This window comes from Pleurodeles waltl, chromosome 3_1 (assembly GCF_031143425.1).
Source record: "Pleurodeles waltl isolate 20211129_DDA chromosome 3_1, aPleWal1.hap1.20221129, whole genome shotgun sequence".
Lineage (NCBI taxonomy): Eukaryota > Metazoa > Chordata > Amphibia > Caudata > Salamandridae > Pleurodeles > Pleurodeles waltl.
Window position 1 is genome coordinate 78,732,937 of NC_090440.1, and position 24,388 is coordinate 78,757,324.

General features: G+C 48.7%; 1 protein-coding gene across 8 annotated transcripts in view; it reads right to left on the reverse strand.

The window, feature by feature from the left end:
* The window catches only part of CAPRIN1 (cell cycle associated protein 1), a 590,401-nt gene that overhangs the window by 211,004 nt on the left and 355,009 nt on the right, over positions 1 to 24,388 (reverse strand). For 6 of the 8 annotated variants that reach the window (XM_069221863.1, XM_069221858.1, XM_069221856.1 and 3 more), the window contains exon 15: positions 10,531 to 10,725. In XM_069221863.1, coding sequence (XP_069077964.1) covers positions 10,531 to 10,725 — 195 coding nt within the window. The remainder of the gene's footprint in view (positions 1 to 10,530; positions 10,726 to 24,388) is intronic. The other 2 variants (XM_069221857.1, XM_069221861.1) reach the window with 1 other exon arrangement.

The following is a 24,388-nucleotide window of genomic DNA, read 5'->3' on the forward strand; positions in this document are numbered from 1 at the left end:
CTTTCCCAAGAGAGTCTTCATTTTCTAAGTGGAAGAACCTGGAAAGGCCATCTGCATTGGCATGGGCAGTCCCAGGTCTGTGTTCCACTATAAAGTCCATTCCCTGTAGGGAGATGGACCACCTCAACAGTTTAGGATTTTCACCTTTCATTTGCATCAGCCATTTGAGAGGTCTGTGGTCAGTTTGAACTAGGAAGTGAGTCCCAAAGAGGTATGGTCTCAGCTTCTTCAGGGACCAGACCACAGCAAAGGCCTCCCTCTCAATGGCACTCCAACGCTGCTCCCTGGGGAGTAACCTCCTGCTAATGAAAGCAACAGGCTGGTCAAGGCCATCATCATTTGTTTGGGACAAAACTGCCCCTATCCCATGTTCAGAGGCATCAGTCTGCACAATGAACTGCTTAGAATAATCTGGAGCTTTGAGAACTGGTGCTGAGCACATTGCCTGTTTCAGGGTGTCAAAGGCCTGTTGGCAGTCCACAGTCCAGTTCACTTTCTTGGGCATTTTCTTGGAGGTGAGCTCAGTGAGGGCTGTCACAATGGATCCATACCCCTTCACAAACCTCCTGTAGTACCCAGTCAAGCCAAGGAATGCCCTGACTTGAGTCTGGGTTTTTGGAGCTACCCAGTCCAGAATAGTCTGGATCTTGGGTTGGAGTGGCTGAACTTGGCCTCCACCTACAAGGTGTCCCAAGTAAACCACAGTTCCCTGCCCTATCTGGCATTTGGATGCCTTGATAGAGAGGCCTGCAGATTGCAGAGCCTTCAAAACCTTCCTCAGGTGGACCAGGTGATCCTGCCAGGTGGAGCTAAAGACAGCAATATCATCAAGATAAGCTGTGCTAAAGGACTCCAAGCCAGCAAGGACTTGATTCACCAACCTTTGGAAGGTGGCAGGGGCATTCTTTAAACCAAAGGGCATAACAGTAAACTGATAATGCCCATCAGGTGTGGAGAATGCTGTCTTTTCTTTTGCTCCAGGTGCCATTTTTATTTGCCAGTACCCTGCTGTCAAGTCAAAGGTACTTAGAAATTTGGCAGCACCTAATTTATCAATGAGCTCATCAGCTCTTGGAATTGGATGAGCATCTGTCTTGGTGACAGAATTGAGCCCTCTGTAGTCCACACAAAACCTCATCTCTTTCTTTCCATCTGTGGTGTGAGGTTTGGGGACCAAGACCACTGGGCTAGCCCAGGGGCTGTCAGAGCGCTCAATGACTCCCAATTCCAGCATCTTGTGGACTTCCACCTTGATGCTTTCCTTAACATGGTCAGACTGTCTAAAGATTTTGTTCTTGACAGGCATGCTGTCTCCTGTGTCCACATCATGGGTACACAGGTGTGTCTGACCAGGGGTTAAGGAGAAGAGTTCAGGAAACTGTTGTAGGACTCTCCTACAATCAGCTTGCTGTTGGCCAGAGAGGGTGTCTAAGTAGATCACTCCATCTACTGTACCATCTTTTGGGTCTGATGACAGAAGATCAGGGAGAGGTTCACTCTCTGCCTCCTGATCCTCATCTGTTACCATCAACAGATTGACATCAGCCCTGTCGTGGAAGAGCTTAAGGCGGTTTACATGGATCACCCTTTTGGGGCTCCTGCTTGTGCCCAGGTCCACCAAGTAGGTGACCTGACTCTTCCTCTCTAGTACTGGGTAAGGGCCACTCCATTTGTCCTGGAGTGCCCTGGGAGCCACAGGCTCCAGAACCCAGACTTTCTGCCCTGGTTGGAACTCAACCAGTGCAGCCTTTTGGTCATACCAAAACTTCTGGAGCTGTTGGCTGGCCTCAAGGTTTTTGGTTGCCTTTTCCATGTACTCTGCCATTCTAGAGCGAAGGCCAAGTACATAGTCCACTATGTCCTGTTTAGGCTCATGGAGAGGTCTCTCCCAGCCTTCTTTAACAAGGGCAAGTGGTCCCCTTACAGGATGACCAAACAGAAGTTCAAAGGGTGAGAACCCTACTCCCTTCTGTGGTACCTCCCTGTAAGCGAAAAGCAGACATGGCAGGAGGACATCCCATCTCCTTTTGAGTTTTTCTGGGAGCCCCATGATCATGCCCTTTAATGTCTTGTTGAATCTCTCAACTAAGCCATTAGTTTGTGGATGGTAAGGTGTAGTGAATTTATAAGTCACTCCACACTCATTCCACATGTGCTTTAGGTATGCTGACATGAAGTTGGTACCTCTGTCAGACACCACCTCCTTAGGGAAACCCACTCTGGTAAAGATACCAATGAGGGCCTTGGCTACTGCAGGGGCAGTAGTCGACCTAAGGGGAATAGCTTCAGGATACCTGGTAGCATGATCCACTACTACCAGGATATACATATTTCCTGAGGCTGTGGGAGGTTCCAGTGGACCAACTATGTCCACCCCCACTCTTTCAAAGGGCACCCCCACCACTGGAAGTGGAATGAGGGGGGCCTTTGGGTGCCCACCTGTCTTACCACTGGCTTGACAGGTGGGGCAGGAGAGGCAAAACTCCTTAACCATGTTGGACATATTGGGCCAGTAGAAGTGGTTGACTAACCTCTCCCACGTCTTGGTTTGTCCCAAATGTCCAGCAAGGGGAATGTCATGGGCCAATGTTAGGATGAACTCTCTGAACAGCTGAGGCACTACCACTCTCCTAGTGGCACCAGGTTTGGGGTCTCTGGCCTCAGTGTACAGGAGCCCATCTTCCCAATAGACCCTATGTGTTCCATTTTTCTTGCCTTTGGACTCTTCAGCAGCTTGCTGCCTAAGGCCTTCAAGAGAGGGACAGGTTTCTTGTCCCTTACACAGCTCTTCCCTGGAGGGTCCCCCTGGGCCTAAGAGCTCAACCTGATAAGGTTCAAGCTCCAAAGGCTCAGTTCCCTCAGAGGGCAGAACTTCTTCCTGAGAAGAGAGGTTCCCTTTCTTTTGCTGTGTTGCAGTTGGTTTCCCAACTGACTTTCCTGTTCTCTTGGTAGGCTGGGCCATTTTTCCAGACTCCAGCTCTACTTTTTCACCCTGTGCCTTGCACTGTGCTCTTGTTTTCACACACACCAGTTCAGGGATACCCAGCATTGCTGCATGGGTTTTTAGCTCTACCTCAGCCCATGCTGAGGACTCCAGGTCATTTCCAAGCAGACAGTCCACTGGGATATTTGAGGAGACCACCACCTGCTTCAGGCCATTGACCCCTCCCCATTCTAAAGTAACCATTGCCATGGGATGTACTTTTCTCTGATTGTCAGCGTTGGTGACTGTGTAAGTTTTTCCAGTCAGGTATTGGCCAGGGGAAACCAGTTTCTCTGTCACCATGGTGACACTGGCACCTGTATCCCTCAGGCCCTCTATTCTAGTCCCATTAATTAAGAGTTGCTGTCTGTATTTTTGCATGTTAGGCGGCCAGACAGCTAGTGTGGCTAAATCCACCCCACCCTCAGAAACTAGAGTAGCTTCAGTGTGGACCCTGATTTGCTCTGGGCACACTGTTGATCCCACTTGGAGACTAGCCATACCAGTGTTACCTGGATGGGAGTTTGGAGTGGAACTTTTCTTGGGACAGGCCTTGTCTCCAGTTTGGTGTCCATGCTGTTTACAGCTATGACACCAGGCCTTTTTGGGATCAAAGTTTTTACCCTTGTACCCATTGTTTTGTGAAGAGGCTCTGGGCCCACCCTCCTGTGCAGGTTTTTGGGGGCCTGTAGAAGACTCTTTACTATTTTTAGTTTTGGTTGTCTCATCACCCTTCTGCTGGGGAGTCTTTGTGACCCCTTTCTTTTGGTCACCCCCTGTTGAAGTCTTGGACACCCTTGTCTTGACCCAATGGTCCGCCTTCTTTCCCAATTCTTGGGGAGAAATTGGTCCTAGGTCTACCAGATGCTGATGCAGTTTATCATTGAAACAATTACTTAACAGGTGTTCTTTCACAAATAAATTGTACAGCCCATCATAATTATTTACACCACTGCCTTGAATCCAACCATCTAGTGTTTTCACTGAGTAGTCAACAAAGTCAACCCAGGTCTGGCTCGAGGATTTTTGAGCCCCCCTGAACCTAATCCTGTACTCCTCAGTGGAGAATCCAAAGCCCTCAATCAGGGTACCCTTCATGAGGTCATAAGATTCTGCATCTTGTCCAGAGAGTGTGAGGAGTCTATCCCTACACTTTCCTGTGAACATTTCCCAAAGGAGAGCACCCCAGTGAGATCTGTTCACTTTTCTGGTTACACAAGCCCTCTCAAAAGCTGTGAACCATTTGGTGATGTCATCACCATCTTCATATTTAGTTACAATCCCTTTGGGGATTTTCAACATGTCAGGAGAATCTCTGACCCTATTTATGTTGCTGCCACCATTGATGGGTCCTAGGCCCATCTCTTGTCTTTCCCTCTCTATGGCTAGGATCTGTCTTTCCAAAGCCAATCTTTTGGCCATCCTGGCTAACTGGATGTCCTCTTCACTGGAGTTATCCTCAGTGATTTCAGAGTTGTTGGTCCCTCCTGTGAGGGAACCAGCATCTCTGACTATTATTTGTGGAGTCAGGGCTTGAGAAACCCTGCTCTCCCTAAGTAGGACTGGAGGGGGGGAATTTCCCTCCAAGTCACTATCTTCCTCCTCTGAGTTGCCATCCTCAGAGGGGTTGGCCTTTTCAAACTCTGCCAAAAGCTCCTGGAGCTGTACTTTGGTAGGTTTGGGGCCCATTGCTATTTTCTTTAGTTTACAGAGTGACCTTAGCTCTCTCATCTGTAGATGGAGGTAAGGTGTGGTGTCGAGTTCCACCACATTCACATCTGTGCTAGACATTATGCTTCTAAAAGTTGGAATACTTTTTAAGAAACTAAAACTGGTTCTAGAATCTAATTCAAACTTTTACCAAACTTTTAAACTCTAAAAGAAATGCTAATCAGGATCTAACACAAGGCCCTAGCAGGTCTTTTAAGAATTTAGAAAACTTTTCAAATTGCAAAAATCAACTTCTAATGACAATTTTGGAATTTGTCGTGTGATCAGGTATTGGCTGAGTAGTCCAGCAAATGCAAAGTCTTGTACCCCACCGCTGATCCACCAATGTAGGAAGTTGGCTCTGTATGTGCTATTTCAAAGTAAGGAATAGCATGCACAGAGTCCAAGGGTTCCCCTTAGAGGTAAAATAGTGGTAAAAATAGATAATACTAATGCTCTATTTTGTGGTAGTGTGGTCGAGCAGTAGGCTTATCCAAGGAGTAGTGTTAAGCATTTGTTGTACATACACATAGACAATAAATGAGGTACACACACTCAGAGACAAATCCAGCCAATAGGTTTTTATATAGAAAAATATCTTTTCTTAGTTTATTTTAAGAACCACAGGTTCAAATTCTACATGTAATAGCTCATTCGAAAGGTATTGCAGGTAAGTACTTTAGGAACTTCAAATCATCAAAATTGCATGTATACTTTTCAAGTTATTGACAAATAGCTGTTTTAAAAGTGGACACTTAGTGCAATTTTCACAGTTCCTAGGGGAGGTAAGTTTTGATTAGTTTTACCAGGTAAGTAAGACGCTTACAGGGTTCAGTTCTTGGTCCAAGGTAGCCCACCGTTGGGGGTTCAGAGCAACCCCAAAGTCACCACACCAGCAGCTCAGGGCCGGTCAGGTGCAGAGTTCAAAGTGGTGCCCAAAACACATAGGCTAGAATGGAGAGAAGGGGGTGCCCCGGTTCCGGTCTGCTTGCAGGTAAGTACCCGCGTCTTCGGAGGGCAGACCAGGGGGGTTTTGTAGGGCACCGGGGGGGACACGAGTCCACACAGAAATTTCACCCTCAGCGACGCGGGGGCGGCCGGGTGCAGTGTAGAAACAAGCGTCGGGTTCGCAATGTTAGTCTACGAGAGATCTCGGGATCTCTTCAGCGCTGCAGGCAGGCAAGGGGGGGGTTCCTCGGGGAAACCTCCACTTGGGCAAGGGAGAGGGACTCCTGGGGGTCACTTCTCCAGTGAAAGTCCGGTCCTTCAGGTCCTGGGGGCTGCGGGTGCAGGGTCTCTCCCAGGCGTCGGGACTTTAGGTTCAAAGAGTCGCGGTCAGGGGAAGCCTCGGGATTCCCTCTGCAGGCGGCGCTGTGGGGGCTCAGGGGGGACAGGTTTTGGTACTCACAGAATCAGAGTAGTCCTGGGGTCCCTCCTGAGGTGTCGGATCGCCACCAGCCGAGTCGGGGTCGCCGGGTGCAGTGTTGCAAGTCTCACGCTTCTTGCGGGGAGCTTGCAGGGTTCTTTAAAGTTGCTGGAAACAAAGTTGCAGCTTTTCTTGGAGCAGGTCCGCTGTCCTCGGGAGTTTCTTGTCTTTTCGAAGCAGGGGCAGTCCTCAGAGGATGTCGAGGTCGCTGGTCCCTTCGGAAGGCGTCGCTGGAGCAGGATCTTTGGAAGGCAGGAGACAGGCCGGTGAGTTTCTGGAGCCAAGGCAGTTGTCGTCTTCTGGTCTTCCGCTGCAGGGGTTTTCAGCTGGGCAGTCCTTCTTGTTGCAGGAATCTAATTTTCTAGGGTTCAGGGTAGCCCTTAAATACTAAATTTAAGGGCGTGTTTAGGTCTGGGGGGTTAGTAGCCAATGGCTACTAGCCCTGAGGGTGGGTACACCCTCTTTGTGCCTCCTCCCAAGGGGAGGGGGTCACAATCCTAACCCTATTGGGGGAATCCTCCATCTGCAAGATGGAGGATTTCTAAAAGTTAGAGTCACCTCAGCTCAGGACACCTTAGGGGCTGTCCTGACTGGCCAGTGACTCCTCCTTGTTATTCTCATTATTTTCTCCGGCCTTGCCGCCAAAAGTGGGGGCCGGGCCGGAGGGGGCGGGCAACTCCACTAGCTGGAGTGTCCTGCTGGGTTGGCACAAAGGAGGTGAGCCTTTGAGGCTCACCGCCAGGTGTGACAATTCCGGCCTGGGAGAGGTGTTAGCATCTCCACCCAGTGCAGGCTTTGTTACTGGCCTCAGAGTGACAAAGGCACTCTCCCCATGGGGCCAGCAACATGTCTCGGTTTGTGGCAGGCTGCTAAAACTAGTCAGCCTACACAGATAGTCGGTTAAGTTTCAGGGGGCACCTCTAAGGTGCCCTCTGTGGTGTTTTTTACAATAAAATGTACACTGGCATCAGTGTGCATTTATTGTGCTGAGAAGTTTGATACCAAACTTCCCAGTTTTCAGTGTAGCCATTATGGTGCTGTGGAGTTCGTGTTTGACAGACTCCCAGACCATATACTCTTATGGCTACCCTGCACTTACAATGTCTAAGGTTTTATTTAGACACTGTAGGGGTACCATGCTCATGCACTGGTACCCTCACCTATGGTATAGTGCACCCTGCCTTAGGGCTGTAAGGCCTGCTAGAGGGGTGTCTTACCTATACTGCATAGGCAGTGAGAGGCTGGCATGGCACCCTGAGGGGAGTGCCATGTCGACTTACTCGTTTTGTCCTCACTAGCACACACAAGCTGGCAAGCAGTGTGTCTGTGCTGAGTGAGAGGTCTCCAGGGTGGCATAAGACATGCTGCAGCCCTTAGAGACCTTCCTTGGCATCAGGGCCCTTGGTACTAGAAGTACCAGTTACAAGGGACTTATCTGGATGCCAGGGTCTGCCAATTGTGGATACAAAAGTACAGGTTAGGGAAAGAACACTGGTGCTGGGGCCTGGTTAGCAGGCCTCAGCACACTTTCAATTGTAAACATAGCATCAGCAAAGGCAAAAAGTCAGGGGGCAACCATGCCAAGGAGGCATTTCCTTACAGGGCAACCATGCCAAGGAGGCATTTCCTTACAAGTTTGATACCAAACTTCCCAGTTTTCAGTGTAGCCATTACGGTGCTGTGGAGTTCGTGTAAAACAGACTCCCAGACCATATACTCTTATGGCTACTCTGCACTTACAATGTCTAAGGTATTGCTTAGACACTGTAGGGGCACAGTGCTCATGCACTGGTGCCCTCACCTATGGTATAGTGCACCCTGCCTTAGGGCTGTAAGGCTTGCTAGAGGGGTGACTTATCTATACCTGCATAGGCAGTGAGAGGCTGGCATGGCACCCTGAGGGGAGTGCCATGTCGACTTACTCGTTTTGTTCTCAACAGCACACACAAGCTGGCAAGCAGTGTGTCTGTGCTGAGTGAGGGGTCTCCAGGGTGGCATAAGACATGCTGCAGCCCTTAGAGACCTTCCTTGGCATCAGGCCCCTTGGTACCAGGGGTACCATTTACAAGGGACTTGTCTGGATGCCAGGATGTGCCAATTGTGGATACAAAAGTACAGGTTAGGGAAAGAACACTGGTGCTGGGGCCTGGTTAGCAGGCCTCAGCACACTTTCAATTCAAAACATAGCATCAGCAAAGGCAAAAAGTCACGGGGTAACCATGCCAAGGAGGCATTTCCTTACAGCCAGTAGTTACATAAATTGCAGGTATTTCTCCAATCACCTTTTGTGTGTTTGATGTGTAACAGTTACCCACGATTGAGTAAAGGGTTTTATTAAAGAGATCTAATTGTACCTGATAAAGACTGTAACGACATACGGTTAAGTCTAACAACCACACACTGTAATCCACGTTCCAGCAGAGGCTAGGAGGACAATTGTCACTTGTGCGCACTATGGGTAGAGAACCTTCAGGGATTCTTAAAGCAACTGCACTTTTTCCTATATTTACAATGGAAGTCTATCAGGATGCATATTGCACCCACTTCTTTATGCACTGCCACCTTTCTGCACGTGAGACATGGTACTTTCGAAGAAAAAGAAATTGAGAATTCTATAGGCATCAAAAGGGTGTGCATCATTAAATCAGAAGAACATGAATACCCTATTGGCTGTTAAAATAAACTGTACAATATGACAGAATTGCATCATGGTCCACACAGGCAGCATGGAATTATCCCAGTGTTTAGGAGTACACAGAAGATCCTACAATGCAGAATCTAAGGTTTCGCCACTGTGAACGCTCAAAAATCACTTATTTTCATGAGAGGTGACAGCAATAAGTAAAGCCATCTTCCAGGACAAGCACTGCATGTTCAAATAAAGAACGGTCTCAAAAGAAGGAACTACCAAGTCTTATTAGGACTCTTAAATTTCCATGCTGGCTATGGAGGAACTCTTAGACGAATCACTGTTTTAAGGCTTTCTATGAAGGACTTGACTACAGGAATCACAAAGACAACTGTTCTTTTTGGGATGTTAATCAAGAAACTGAGGCTCACTTGAGTGAACCGTAGTTTCTTGATATAGTGCCATTACCCTGATTCTTAGGGTTATTGGGAACAGCCCGTATACTGCTAATGTTTGGCAAACACGCTGATACTGCAGTTGTTAGCGAATGGAGGTGTAAACCAACTGCCTTTTTCCAGATGTTTAAGGATGTCTATTTGTTAACCCAAACAATAATGGGCAAATCTTTTGCACTTCGCTACATAGTGGGCATGCATTGTGGGTTTACATGCCTAAAGCAGGATTTGCGTCCTCCACTCCGGAACGTTAAGGTAATGAAACTAAGTCCGTAGGTGGCCACATGCTAGATTCAGCTGCTGTGATCCAAATGCCCAAGCTGACTCCTAATGTAAACCAGGTTGTTAGGGGCAGCCTTATTTCTTTTGGATCGGCGGGCTAATAAGACTGACCTTGACTGGTTCCCAGAAATTGTCCAATCTGCTTTTCACCAAACTCCAATCTGTTGGTTTTAGAGTTAACAAGGAAAGCATTCTCCCAAACCACGTGGAGCCTTGCAGTACTGTACCTTCCTCTATATAATTAAGATAGGCTGTGATGCCATTCAGATCTGTAGGGCTTGCTTGGTTAGGGCTCCAGGTCATCACTGCAACTGCTGCCATAACAGCCCTTCCAAGGGCCATCCCACATCCCCACGTGACTGAGGTGGTGGGTGTAAGAGTTCTAGAGGTAGAAGATTGTGGTGGCAGACTAATAGCTTTGTCCCTGACCAGCTACGGATTAGAAAGGATTGTAGCTCCTCCAAAATCTGTCCCTTAGAGGGGCTATACCTCATTTTAGGAATGTGAGGCATGTTGGGTTGTCCCTGTAGGGGTTAATCCCTACAAGACCAAGATTTTCCAGTGAGCTAACAGCAGATGTAAGCAGTAAAACTACAAATGTAATTTGTTTGATGCTGGCGAAGGACCCTATATGTGAATGAAAAAATGTGAACAAATTAAGTGACTTTAGATTGGGACAACAATTTGCAGAGAAATTTTTTCTGAGGAGTTCAGGTTCTGAAATGAGGAAGTAAAAATCAATGTTGATTTATACAAGCCACCTGTGTTAACATTAGAGAGATTAAAGCTCAAAATCACAATGAGGAGGTCTACTATGAAGCACCATATTCATTCTAACAGTGAGGAAGACTGGGCAGTGTCTGGGTTAGGTGCATGCATCTCATAACATTAAACTATCTTACTCAAAGTATTTTAAATAGCTGAACATGCTATTTTATCATACAATAAAGTGTTAGGAGAATCAAACTCTGAAGTGGACTTTATGAAAGTGATCTGATGGCTAAATCAGAATGTAGGTTAATCTACTGAATTTATCACATTTTACCTCTGAAGCCGTTGGATGGTCCCCTGTATCCATTGATTATACCACGTGGATTGCGCACACCACCACGAGGGACTCCTCGGCTGTTATAGTAAGGTTGATTGTTGCGTGGGAAACCAGTGTTCTGTTGCTGAGGCTGCTGGTGGTTACCTGCCACCTGATGGGACTGGTCTGGTGAAGAGTGGTATGCACCAACTACTGCAACAGAAGAAAAAAAAACACGTACATTTAATCCCACAGAAAACTTGGTGAGAATGTAGCTCTGTTTGTCACTTCATTAAACCATTACTTTCTTGTAGTGTTCTCTTGCATAAGTGTGTTTCACAAGTTGGCACCTAAGCTTTGTAAAACACCACCACAGGGCTAAAAAAATCTACTCGACCACCCACATTGGCGAGTCTTATTTGATCAGGTCGAGCTATTTTTAGGACTTTCTTGCCCCTTCTGGCGAGTTGACATTGAACAGGTTTTCTGTCCGGTTGAAGTGAAGGGGCAATAAAAGATTCCTTTAAATATTGTTCTTATGTCACATTTGCTCTATGTTCAGAGACAGAGGTCAAAAGTCAGTTTTTCTTACAATTAATTTTCCTTCTGATTGCAGAGTTCCAGGAATTTGTAAGGTGAACTGTGCAACCAGCTGCATAGAACGTAAAATAAAAGGATAAAGGGTGTAAGGGTTTTCCTAACACACAACATTTAAATGACTAAGTCAACTGTGCAACATTTCAAAATATTTCAGTAGTTGTGAAAGCCCTTTTAAAAAATATATATATACTTCTGTGTGATGAAAAATGTTTTAATATGATGAAAAATCAGAATACTTTACGTGTTGATGAGCAAAGGATACGTTTTCTTTTATTTTTTAAAGATGTTTTTTATTGAGTCAAATACAATAACATTAACTTAACATTGCCAGGACAGATATGCAGTTGTGAATATATATGCATAAGGAATATTGTACTTGTAAATGCATATTTAAACATGTACATGAATTAGGCATATACAGCAATATAGTATCAAAGACTAAGTCTGAATAAAGAAAGAAGAAAGAAAGGGAGAGGGAGAAGAGCTTTAGGGATAGAAAAGGGAATCAAGTGATAGCCATGTGGAGAGAGAAGAGGCAATAGGCATTAGTTAGAGCGAATGTGTAAGGAAATGCCTCCTTGGCATGGTTACCCCCTGACTTTTTGCCTTTGCTGATGCTATGTTTTGAATTGAAAGTGTGCTGAGGCCTGCTAACCAGGCCCCAGCACCAGTGTTCTTTCCCTAACCTGTACTTTTGTGTCCACAATTGGCAGACCCTGGCATCCAGATAAGTCCCTTGTAACTGGTACTTCTAGTACCAAGGGCCCTGATGCCAAGGAAGGTCTCTAAGGGCTGCAGCATGTCTTATGCCACCCTGGAGATCTCTCACTCAGCACAGACACACTGCTTGCCAGCTTGTGTGTGCTAGTGAGGACAAAACGAGTAAGTCGACATGGCACTCCCCTCAGGGTGCCATGCCAGCCTCTCACTGCCTATGCAAGTATAGGTCAGTCACCCCTCTAGCAGGCCTTACAGCCCTAAGGCAGGGTGCACTATACCATAGGTGAGGGTACCAGTGCATGAGCATGGTACCCCTAGAGTGTCTAAACAAAACCTTAGACATTGTAAGTGCAGGGTAGCCATAAGAGTATATGGTCTGGGAGTTTGTCAAACACGAACTCCACAGCACCATAATGGCTACACTGAAAACTGGGAAGTTTGGTATCAAACTTCTCAGCACAATAAATGCACACTGATGCCAGTGTACATTTTTTTGCAAAATACACCCCAGAGGGCACCTTAGAGGTGCCCCCTGAAACTTAACCGACTGTCTGTGTAGGCTGACTAGTTCCAGCAGCCTGCCACACTAGAGACATGTTGCTGGCCCCATGGGGAGAGTGCCTTTGTCACTCTAAGGCCAGTAACAAAGCCTGCACTGGGTGGAGATGCTAACACCTCCCCCAGGCAGGAGCTGCAACACCTGGCGGTGAGCCTCAAAGGCTCACCCCTTTGTCACAGCACCGCAGGACACTCCAGCTAGTGGAGTTGCCCGCCCCCTCCGGCCCCGGCCCCCACTTTTGGCGGCAAGGCCGGAGAAAATAATGAGAATAACAAGGAGGAGTCACTAGCCAGTCAGGACAGCCCCTAAGGTGTCCTGAGCTGAGGTGACTCTGACTTTTAGAAATCCTCCATCTTGCAGATGGAGGATTCCCCCAATAGGGTTAGGATTGTGACCCCCTCCCCTTGGGAGAAGGCACAAAGAGGGTGTACCCACCCTCAGGGCTAGTAGCCATTGGCTACTGACCCCCCAGACCAAAACACGCCCTTAAATTTAGTATTTAAGGGCTACCCTGAACCCTAGAAAATTAGATTCCTGCAACAACAACAGGAAGGACTGCCTAGCTGAAAACCCCTGCAGAGGAAGACCAGAAGACAACAACTGCCTTGGCTCCAGAAACTCACCGGCCTGTCTCCTGCCTTCCAAAGAACTCTGCTCCAGCGACGCCTTCCAAAGGGACCAGCGACCTCTGCATCCTCTGAGGACTGCCCTGCTTCGACGACAAGAAACTCCCGAGGACAGCAGACCTGCTCCAAAAAGACTGCAACTTTATCCAAAGGAGCAGCTTTAAAAAACCCTGCAATCTCCCCGCAAGAAGCGTGAGACTTGCAACACTGCACCCGGCGACCCCGACTCGGCTGGTGGAGAACCAACACCTCAGGGAGGACCCCCGGACTACTCTACGACTGAGTACCAAAACCTGTCCCCCCTGAGCCCCCACAGCGCCGCCTGCAGAGGGAATCCCGAGGCTTCCCCTGACCGCGACTCTCTGAAACCTAAGTCCCGACGCCTGGAAAAGACCCTGCACCCGCAGCCCCCAGGACCTGAAGGACCGGACTTTCACTGCAGAAGTGACCCCCAGGAGTCCCTCTCCCTTGCCCAAGTGGAGGTTTCCCCGAGGAAGCCCCCCCTTGCCTGCCTGCAGCACTGAAGAGATCCCTTGATCTCTCATTGACTTCCATTGCGAACCCGACGCTTGTTCTAACACTGCACCCGGCCACCCCCACGCAGCTGAGGGTGAAATTTCTGTGTGGGCTTGTGTCCCCCCCGGTGCCCTACAAAACCCCCCTGGTCTGCCCTCCGAAGACGCGGGTACTTACCTGCTGGCAGACTGGAACCGGGGCACCCCCTTCTCTCCATTGAAGCCTATGCGTTTTGGGCACCACTTTGAACTCTGCACCTGACCGGCCCTGAGCTGCTGGTGTGGGAACTTTGGGGTTGCTCTGAACCCCCAACGGTGGGCTACCTTGGACCAAGAACTGAACCCTGTAAGTGTCTTACTTACCTGGTAAAACTAACAAAAACTTACCTCCCCCAGGAACTGTGAAAATTGCACTGTGTCCACTTTTAAAATAGCTATTTGTGAATAACTTGAAAAGTATACATGCAATTGAAATGATTCAAAGTTCCTAATGTACTTACCTGCAATACCTTTCAAACAAGATATTACATGTTAAATTTGAACCTGTGGTTCTTAAAATAAACTAAGAAAAGATATTTTTCTATACAAAACCTATTGGCTGGATTTGTCTCGGAGTGTGTGTACCTCATTTATTGTCTATGTGTATGTACAACAAATGCTTAACACTACTCCTTGGATAAGCCTACTGCTCGACCACACTACCACAAAATAGAGCATTAGTATTCTCTTTTTACCACTATTTTACCTCTAAGGGGAACCCTTGGACTCCGTGCATGCTATTCCTTACTTTGAAATAGCACATACAGAGCCAACTTCCTACAAAACTTCTCAGCACAATAAATGCACACTGATGCCAGTGTACATTTTATTGTAAAATACACCACAGAGGGCACCTTAGAGGTGCCCCCTGAAACTTAACCGACTATCTGTGTAGGCTGACTGGTTCCAGCAGCCTGCCACAACCGAGACATGTTGCTGGCCCCATGGGGAGAGTGCCTTTGTCACTCTGAGGCCAGTAACCAAGCCTGCACTGGGTGGAGATGCTAACACCTCCCCCAGGCAGGAGCTGTAACACCTGGCGGTGAGCCTCAAAGGCTCACCCCTTTGTCACAGCACCGCAGGACACTCCAGCTTAGTGGAGTTGCCCGCCCCCTCCGGCCACGGCCCCCACTTTTGGCGGCAAGGCTGGAGGAAACAAAGAAAGCAACAAGGAGGAGTCACTGGCCAGTCAGGACAGCCCCTAAGGTGTCCTGAGCGGAAGTGACTAACTTTTAGAAATCCTCCATCTTGCAGATGGAGGATTCCCCCAATAGGATTAGGGATGTGACCCCCTCCCCTTGGGAGGAGGCACAAAGAGGGTGTACCCACCCTCAGGGCTAGTAGCCATTGGCTACTAACCCCCCAGACCTAAACACGCCCTCAAATTTAGTATTTAAGGGCTCTCCCTGAACCTAGAAATTAGATTCCTGCAACTACAAGAAGAAGGACTGCCGAGCTGACAAACCCCTGCAGAGGAAGAACAGAAGACACCAACTGCCTTGGCCCCAGACTTACCGGCCTGTCTCCTGCCTTCCAAAGAACCTGCTCCAGCGACGCTTTCCAAGGGACCAGCGACCTCTGAATCCTCTGAGGACTGCCCTGGTTCGAAAAAGACAAGAAACTCCCGAGGACAGCGGCCCTGCTCCAAAAGAACTGCAACTTTGTTACAAGGAGCAGACTTAAAGACCCCTGCAACTCCCCGCGAGAAGCGTGAGACTTGCAACACTGCACCCGGCGACCCCGACTCGACTGGTGGAGAACAACCAACTCAGGGAGGACCCTCCGGCGACTCTACGACTGTGAGTAACCAAAGTTGTCCCCCCTGAGCCCCCACAGCGACGCCTGCAGAGGGAATCCCCAGGCTCCCCCTGACCGCGACTGTCTGAACTCCATTTCCCGACGGCTGGAAAAGACCCTGCACCCGCAGCCCCCAGCCCCTAAAGAAACGGAACTTCTGTGCAGGAGTGACCCCCAGGAGGCCCTCTCCCTTGCCCAGGTGGTGGCTACCCCGAGGAGCCCCCCCCTTTGCCTGCATCGCTGAAGAGACCCCTTGGTCTCCCATTGAAACCTGAAGGAAACCCGACGAGTGTTTGCACACTGAACCCGGCCGCCCCCGCGCTGCTGAGGGTGTACTTTCTGTGCTACTTTGTGTCCCCCCCCGGTGCCCCACAAAACCCCCATGGTCTGCCCTCCGAAGACGCGGGTACTTACCTGCTGGCAGACTGGAACCGGGGCACCCCCTTCTCTCCATTATAGCCTATGTGTTTTGGGCACCTCTTTGACCTTTGCACCTGGCCGGCCCAGAGCTGCTGGTGTGATAACTTTGGGGTTGCTCTGAACCCCCAACGGTGGGCTACCTTGGACCAAAAACTGAAACCTGTAAGTGACTTACTTACCTGTGAAAACTAACAATAACTTACCTCCCCCAGGAACTGTGAAAATTGCACTAAGTGTCCACTTTTAAAACAGCTTATTGTGTTTTATGTAAAAAGTATACATGCTAAAGTAATGATTCAAAGTTCCTAGAGTACTTACCTGCAATACCTTTCAAATGAGCTATTACATGTAAAATTTGAACCTGTGGTTCTTAAAATAAACTAAGAAAAGATATTTTTCTATAACAACACCTATTGGCTGGATTTGTCTCTGAGTGTGTGTACCTCATTTATTGTCTATGTTTATGTACAACAAGTGCTTAACACTACTCCTTGGATAAGCCTACTGCTCGACCACACTACCACAAAATAGAGCATTAGTATTATCTATTTTTACCACTATTTTACCTCTAAGGGGAACCCTTGGACTCTGTGCATGCTATTCCTTACTTTGAAATAGCACATACAGAGCCAACTTCCTACAGAATGTAAGATGAAATATTTATACAAGAAGAAAAACAGGAAATATATTGACATTTTTTAATAAGGAGGAGAAAAATCCATTTCCTTCGCAGAGCGTGAGAGATAGTTACTTAATGGCAACCATAGCTGATGCCGTTTGAAGAAAGTTCCTGTTGAATCAAGCTTGTAGCTGTCAAGTCTATGATGATAACATACAGAATTCCACCACTGTCTGAGAGTAATGTTCTCCGAAGATTTCCAGTTAGAAGTAATAATAGAGATTGCAATAGAAAGCAAAAGGTCCACCAATTTTCCAAGAGGCCTGAATGAACTCCAGATATCGTGTACGCCTCCCAAAAACAGTAATTCATATGTGTAAAGAAATGGCTCCCTGTTGCAGTTACCCCCCACTTTTTGCCTGATACTGATGCTGACTTGACTGAGAAGTGTGCTGGGACCCTGCTAACCAGGCCCCAGCACCAGTGTTCTTTCACCTAAAATGTACCATTGTCTCCACAATTGGCACAACCCTGGCACCCAGGTAAGTCCCTTGTAACTGGTACCCCTGGTACCAAGGGCCCTGATGCCAGGGAAGGTCTCTAAGGGCTGCAGCATGTCTTATGCCACCCTGGGGACCCCTCACTTAGCACAGACACTGCTTGCCAGCTTGTGTGTGCTGGTGGGGAGAAAATGACTAAGTCGACATGGCACTCCCCTCAGGGTGCCATGCCAGCCTCCCACTGCCTGTGGCATACGTAAGTCACCCATCTTGCAGGCCTTACAGCCCTAAGGCAGGGTGCACTATACCACAGGTGAGGGCATAGGTGCATGAGCACTATGCCCCTACAGTGTCTAAGCAAAACCTTAGACATGTAAGTGCAGGGTAGCCATAAGACTATATGGTCTGGCAGTCTGTCAAAAACGAACTCCACAGCTCCATAATGGCTACACTGAATACTGGGAAGTTTGGTACCAAACTTCTCAGAATAATAAACCCACACTGATGCCAGTGTTGGATTTATTAAAAAATGCACACAGAGTGCATCTTAGAGATGCCCCCTGTATTTTACCCAATTGTTCAGTGCAGAACTGACTGGTCTCTGCCGGCCTGCTGCTAAGAGACGAGTTTCTGACCCCATGCGGTGAGAGCCTTTGTGCTCTCTGAGGACAGAAACAAAGCCTGCTCTGGGTGGAGGTGCTTCACACCTCCCCCCTGCAGGAACTGTAACACCTAGCAGTGAGCTTCAAAGGCTCAGGCTTCGTGTTACAATGCCCCAGGGCACTCCAGCTAGTGGAGATGCCCGCCCCCTGGACACAGCCCCTACTTTTGGCGGCAAGTCCAGGAGAGATAATGAGAAAAACAAGGAGGAGTCACTGGCCAGTCAGGACAGCCCCTAAGGTGTCCTGAGCTGAGGTGACTGACTTTTAGAAATCCTCCATCTTGCAGATGGAGGATTCCCCCAATAGGATTAGGGAGGTGCCCCCCCTCCCCTCAGGGAGGAGGCACAAAGAGGGTGTAGCCACCCTCAAGGACAGTAGCCATTGGCTACTGCCCTCCCAGACCTAAACACACCCCTAAATTCAGTATTTAGGGGCTCCCCAGAACCTAGGGAACTAGATTCCTGCAACTTAAAGAAGAGGACTGCTGAGCTGAAAACCCTGCAGAGAAGATGACGACACCAACTGCTTTGGCCCCAGCCCTACCGGCCTGTCTCCCTCCTTCAAAAGAAAACTGCTCCAGCGACGCTTTCCCCAGGACCAGCGACCCCTGAATCCTCAGAGGACTGCCCTACTTCCAAAGGACCAAGAAACTCCCGAGAACAGTGGCCCTGTTCAACAAACACTGCAACTTTGTTTCCAGAGGAGCAGATTTAAAGACCCCTGCAAACCCCGCAAGAAGCGCGAGACTTGCAACACTGCACACGGCGACCCCGACTCGACTGGTGAAGAAACAACGCTACAGGGAGGACCCCCCGGCGACTCCAAGACTGAGTAACCAAAGTTGTCCCCCCCCCTGAGCCCCCACAGCGACACCTGGGACCCCCAGGAGGCCCTCTCCCTTGCCCAGGTGGTGGCTACCCCGAGGAACCCCCCCCCCCCGCCTGCCTGCAACGCTGAAGAGACCCCTTGGTCTCTCATTGAAACCTATTGGAAACCCGGCGCGTGTTTGCACACTGCACCCGTACACCCCCGCACTGCTGAGCGTGTACTTTTTGTGCTGACTTGTGTCCCCCCCGGTGCCCTACAAAACTCCCCTGGTCTGCCCTCCGAAGACGCGGGTACTTACCTGCTGGCAGACTGGAACCGGGGTACCCCCTTACCTCCGTTGAAGCCTATGTGTTTTGGGCACCTCTTTGACCTCTACACCTGACCGCCCCTGAGCTGCTGGTGTGGTGACTTTGGGGTTGCTCTGAACCCCCAACGGTGGGCTACCTTGGACCCCAATTTGAACCCCATAGGTGGTATACTTACCTGGAAGAACTAACAATAACTTACCTCCCCCAGGAACTGTGAAAATTGCACTGTGTCCACTTTTAAAATAGCTATATGTGTTTTATGTAAAAAGTATATATGCTATTGTGATTATTCAAAGTTCCTAAAGTACTTACTGTAAGGAAATGCCTCCTTGGCATGGTTGCCCCCTGACTTTTTGCCTTTGCTGATGCTATGTTTACAATTGAAAGTGTGCTGAGGCCTGCTAACCAGGCCCCAGCACCAGTGTTCTTTCCCTAACCTGTACTTTTGTATCCACAATTGGCAGACCCTGGCATCCAGATAAGTCCCTTGTAACTGGTACTTCTAGTACCAAGGGCCCTGATGCCAAGGAAGGTCTCTAAGGGCTGCAGCATGTCTTATGCCACCCTGGAGACCTCTCACTCAGCACAGACACACTGCTTGCCAGCTTGTGTGTGCTAGTGAGGACAAAACGAGTAAGTCGACATGGCACTCCCCTCAGGGTGCCATGCCAGCCTCTCACTGCCTATGCAGTATAGGTAAGACACCCCTCTAGCAGGCCTTACAGCCCTAAGGCAGGGTGCACTATACCATAGGTGAGGGTACCAGTGCATGAGCATGGTACCCCTACAGTGTCTAAACAAAACCTTAGACATTGTAAGTGCAGGGTAGCCATAAGAGTATATGGTCTGGGAGTCTGTCAAACACGAACTCCACAGCACCATAATGGCTACACTGAAAACTGGGAAGTTTGGTATCAAACTTCTCAGCACAATAAATGCACACTGATGCCAGTGTACATTTTATTGTAAAATACACCCCAGAGGGCACCTTAGAGGTGCCCCCTGAAACTTAACCGACTATCTGTGTAGGCTGACTAGTTTTAGCAGCCTGCCACAAACCGAGACATGTTGCTGGCCCCATGGGGAGAGTGCCTTTGTCACTCTGAGGCCAGTAACAAAGCCTGCACTGGGTGGAGATGCTAACACCTCCCCCAGGCAGGAATTGTCACACCTGGCGGTGAGCCTCAAAGGCTCACCTCCTTTGTGCCAACCCAGCAGGACACTCCAGCTAGTGGAGTTGCCCGCCCCCTCCGGCCAGGCCCCACTTTTGGCGGCAAGGCCGGAGAAAATAATGAGAATAACAAGGAGGAGTCACTGGCCAGTCAGGACAGCCCCTAAGGTGTCCTGAGCTGAGGTGACTCTAACTTTTAGAAATCCTCCATCTTGCAGATGGAGGATTCCCCCAATAGGGTTAGGATTGTGACCCCCTCCCCTTGGGAGGAGGCACAAAGAGGGTGTACCCACCCTCAGGGCTAGTAGCCATTGGCTACTAACCCCCCAGACCTAAACACGCCCTTAAATTTAGTATTTAAGGGCTACCCTGAACCCTAGAAAATTAGATTCCTGCAACTACAAGAAGAAGGACTGCCTAGCTGAAAAACCCCTGCAGAGGAAGACCAGAAGACGACAACTGCCTTGGCTCCAGAAACTCACCGGCCTGTCTCCTGCCTTCCAAAGATCCTGCTCCAGCAACGCCTTCCAAAGGGACCAGCGACCTCGACATCCTCTGAGGACTGCCCCTGCTTCGAAAAGACAAGAAACTCCCGAGGACAGCGGACCTGCTCCAAGAAAAGCTGCAACTTTGTTTCCAGCAGCTTTAAAGAACCCTGCAAGCTCCCCGCAAAAGGCGTGAGACTTGCAACACTGCACCCGGCGACCCCGACTCGGCTGGTGGCGATCCAACACCTCAGGAGGGACCCCAGGACTACTCTAAGACTGTGAGTACAAAAACCTGTCCCCCCTGAGCCCCCACAGCGCCGCCTGCAGAGGGAATCCCGAGGCTTCCCCTGACCGCGACTCTTTGAATCCAAAGTCCCGACACCTGGGAGAGACCCTGCACCCGCAGCCCCCAGGACCTGAAGGACCGGACTTTCACTGGAGGAGTGACCCCCAGGAGTCCCTCTCCCTTGCCCAAGTGGAGGTTTCCCCGAGGAACCCCCCCCTTGCCTGCCTGCAGCGCTAAAGAGATCCCTAGATCTCCCATTGACTTCCATTACAAACCCGACGCTTGTTTCTACACTGCACCCGGCCGCCCCCGCGCTGCGGAGGGTGAAATTTCTGTGTGAGCTTGTGTCCCCCCCGGTGCCCTACAAAACCCCCCTGGTCTGTCCTCCGAAGACGCGGGTACTTACCTGCAAGCAGACCGGAACCGGGGCACCCCCTTCTCTCCATTCTAGCCTATGTGTTTTGGGCACCACTTTGAACTCTGCACCTGACCGGCCCTGAGCTGCTGGTGTGGTGACTTTGGGGTTGCTCTGAACCCCCAACGGTGGGCTACCTTGGACCAAGAACTGAACCCTGTAAGTGTCCTACTTACCTGGTAAAACTAACAAAAACTTACCTCCCCCAGGAACTGTGAAAATTGCACTAAGTGTCCACTTTTAAAACAGCTATTTGTCAATAACTTGAAAAGTATACATGCAATTTTGATGATTTGAAGTTCCTAAAGTACTTACCTGCAATACTTTTGGAATGAGATATTCCATGTAGAATTTGAACCTGTGGTTCTTAAAATAAACTAAGAAAAGATATTTTTCTATATAAAAACCTATTGGCTGGATTTGTCTCTGAGTGTGTGTACCTCATTTATTGTCTTGTGTATGTGCAACAAATGCTTAACACTACTCCTTGGATAAGCCTACTGCTCGACCACACTACCACAAAATAGAGCATTAGTATTATCTATTTTTACCACTATTTTACCTCTAAGGGGAACCCTTGGACTCTGTGCATGCTATTCCTTACTTTGAAATAGCACATACAGAGCCAACTTCCTACATTGGTGGATCAGCGGTGGGGTACAAGACTTTGCATTTGCTGGACTACTCAGCCAATACCTGATCACACGACAAATTCCAAAATTGTCATTAGAAATTGATTTTTGCAATTTGAAAAGTTTTCTAAATTCTTAAAAGACCTGCTAGGGCCTTGTGTTAGATCCTGTTTAGCATTTCTTTTAGAGTTTAAAAGTTTGTAAAAGTTTGAATTAGATTCTAGAACCAGTTGTAGATTCTTAAAAAGTATTCCAACTTTTAGAAGCATAATGTCTAGCACAGATGTGAATGTGGTGGAACTCGACACCACACCTTACCTCCATCTACAGATGAGAGAGCTAAGGTCACTCTGTAAACTAAAGAAAATAGCAATGGGCCCCAAACCTACCAAAGTACAGCTCCAGGAGCTTTTGGCAGAGTTTGAAAAGGCCAACCCCTCTGAGGATGGCAACTCAGAGGATGAAGATAGTGACTTGGAGGGAAATTCCCCCCCTCCAGTCCTACTTAGGGAGAGCAGGGCTTCTCAAGCCCTGACTCCACAAATAATAGTCAGAGATGCTGGTTCCCTCACAGGAGGGACCAACAACTCTGAAATCACTGAGGATAACCCCAGTGAAGAGGACATCCAGTTAGCCAGGATGGCCAAAAGATTGGCTTTGGAAAGACAGATCCTAGCCGTAGAGAGGGAAAGACAAGAGATGGGCCTAGGACCCATCAATGGTGGCAGCAACATAAATAGGGTCAGAGATTCTCCTGACATGTTGAAAATCCCCAAAGGGATTGTAACTAAATATGAAGATGGTGATGACATCACCAAATGGTTCACAGCTTTTGAGAGGGCTTGTGTAACCAGAAAAGTGAACAGATCTCACTGGGGTGCTCTCCTTTGGGAAATGTTCACAGGAAAGTGTAGGGATAGACTCCTCACACTCTCTGGACAAGATGCAGAATCTTATGACCTCATGAAGGGTACCCTGATTGAGGGCTTTGGATTCTCCACTGAGGAGTACAGGATTAGGTTCAGGGGGGCTCAAAAATCCTCGAGCCAGACCAGGGTTGACTTTGTTGACTACTCAGTGAAAACACTAGATGGTTGGATTCAAGGCAGTGGTGTAAGTAATTATGATGGGCTGTACAATTTATTTGTGAAAGAACACCTGTTAAGTAATTGTTTCAATGATAAACTGCATCAGCATCTGGTAGACCTAGGACCAATTTCTCCCCAAGAATTGGGAAAGAAGGCGGACCATTGGGTCAAGACAAGGGTGTCCAAGACTTCAACAGGGGGTGACCAAAAGAAAGGGGTCACAAAGACTCCCCAGCAGAAGGGTGATGAGACAACCAAAACTAAAAATAGTAAAGAGTCTTCTACAGGCCCCCAAAAACCTGCACAGGAGGGTGGGCCCAGAGCCTCTTCACAAAACAATGGGTACAAGGGTAAAAACTTTGATCCCAAAAAGGCCTGGTGTCATAGCTGTAAACAGCATGGACACCAAACTGGAGACAAGGCCTGTCCCAAGAAGGGTTCCACTCCAAACTCCCATCCAGGTAACACTGGTATGGCTAGTCTCCAAGTGGGATCAACAGTGTGCCCAGAGCAAATCAGGGTTCACACTGAAGCTACTCTAGTTTCTGAGGGTGGGGTGGATTTAGCCACACTAGCTGTCTGGCCGCCTAACATGCAAAAATACAGACAGCAACTCTTAATTAATGGGACTAGAATAGAGGGCCTGAGGGATACAGGTGCCAGTGTCACCATGGTGACAGAGAAACTGGTTTCCCCTGGCCAATACCTGACTGGAAAAACTTACACAGTCACCAACGCTGACAATCAGAGAAAAGTACATCCCATGGCAATGGTTACTTTAGAATGGGGAGGGGTCAATGGCCTGAAACAGGTGGTGGTCTCCTCAAATATCCCAGTGGACTGTCTGCTTGGAAATGACCTGGAGTCCTCAGCATGGGCTGAGGTAGAGCTAAAAACCCATGCAGCAATGCTGGGTATCCCTGAACTGGTGTGTGTGAAAACAAGAGCACAATGCAAGGCACAGGGTGAAAAAGTAGAGCTGGAGTCTGGAAAAATGGCCCAGCCTACCAAGAGAACAGGAAAGTCAGTTGGGAAACCAACTGCAACACAGCAAAAGAAAGGGAACCTCTCTTCTCAGGAAGAAGTTCTGCCCTCTGAGGGAACTGAGCCTTTGGAGCTTGAACCTTACCAGGTTGAGCTCTTAGGCCCAGGGGGACCCTCCAGGGAGGAGCTGTGTAAGGGACAAGAAACCTGTCCCTCTCTTGAAGGCCTTAGGCAGCAAGCTGCTGAAGAGTCCAAAGGCAAGAAAAATGGAACCCATAGGGTCTATTGGGAGGATGGACTCCTGTACACTGAGGCCAGAGACCCCAAACCTGGTGCCACTAGGAGAGTGGTAGTGCCTCAGCTGTTCAGAGAGTTCATCCTAACATTGGCCCATGACATTCCCCTTGCTGGACATTTGGGACAAACCAAGACGTGGGAGAGGTTAGTCAACCACTTCTACTGGCCCAATATGTCCAACATGGTTAAGGAGTTTTGCCTCTCCTGCCCCACCTGTCAAGCCAGTGGTAAGACAGGTGGGCATCCAAAGGCCCCCCTCATTCCACTTCCAGTGGTGGGGGTTCCCTTTGAAAGAGTGGGTGTGGACATAGTTGGTCCACTG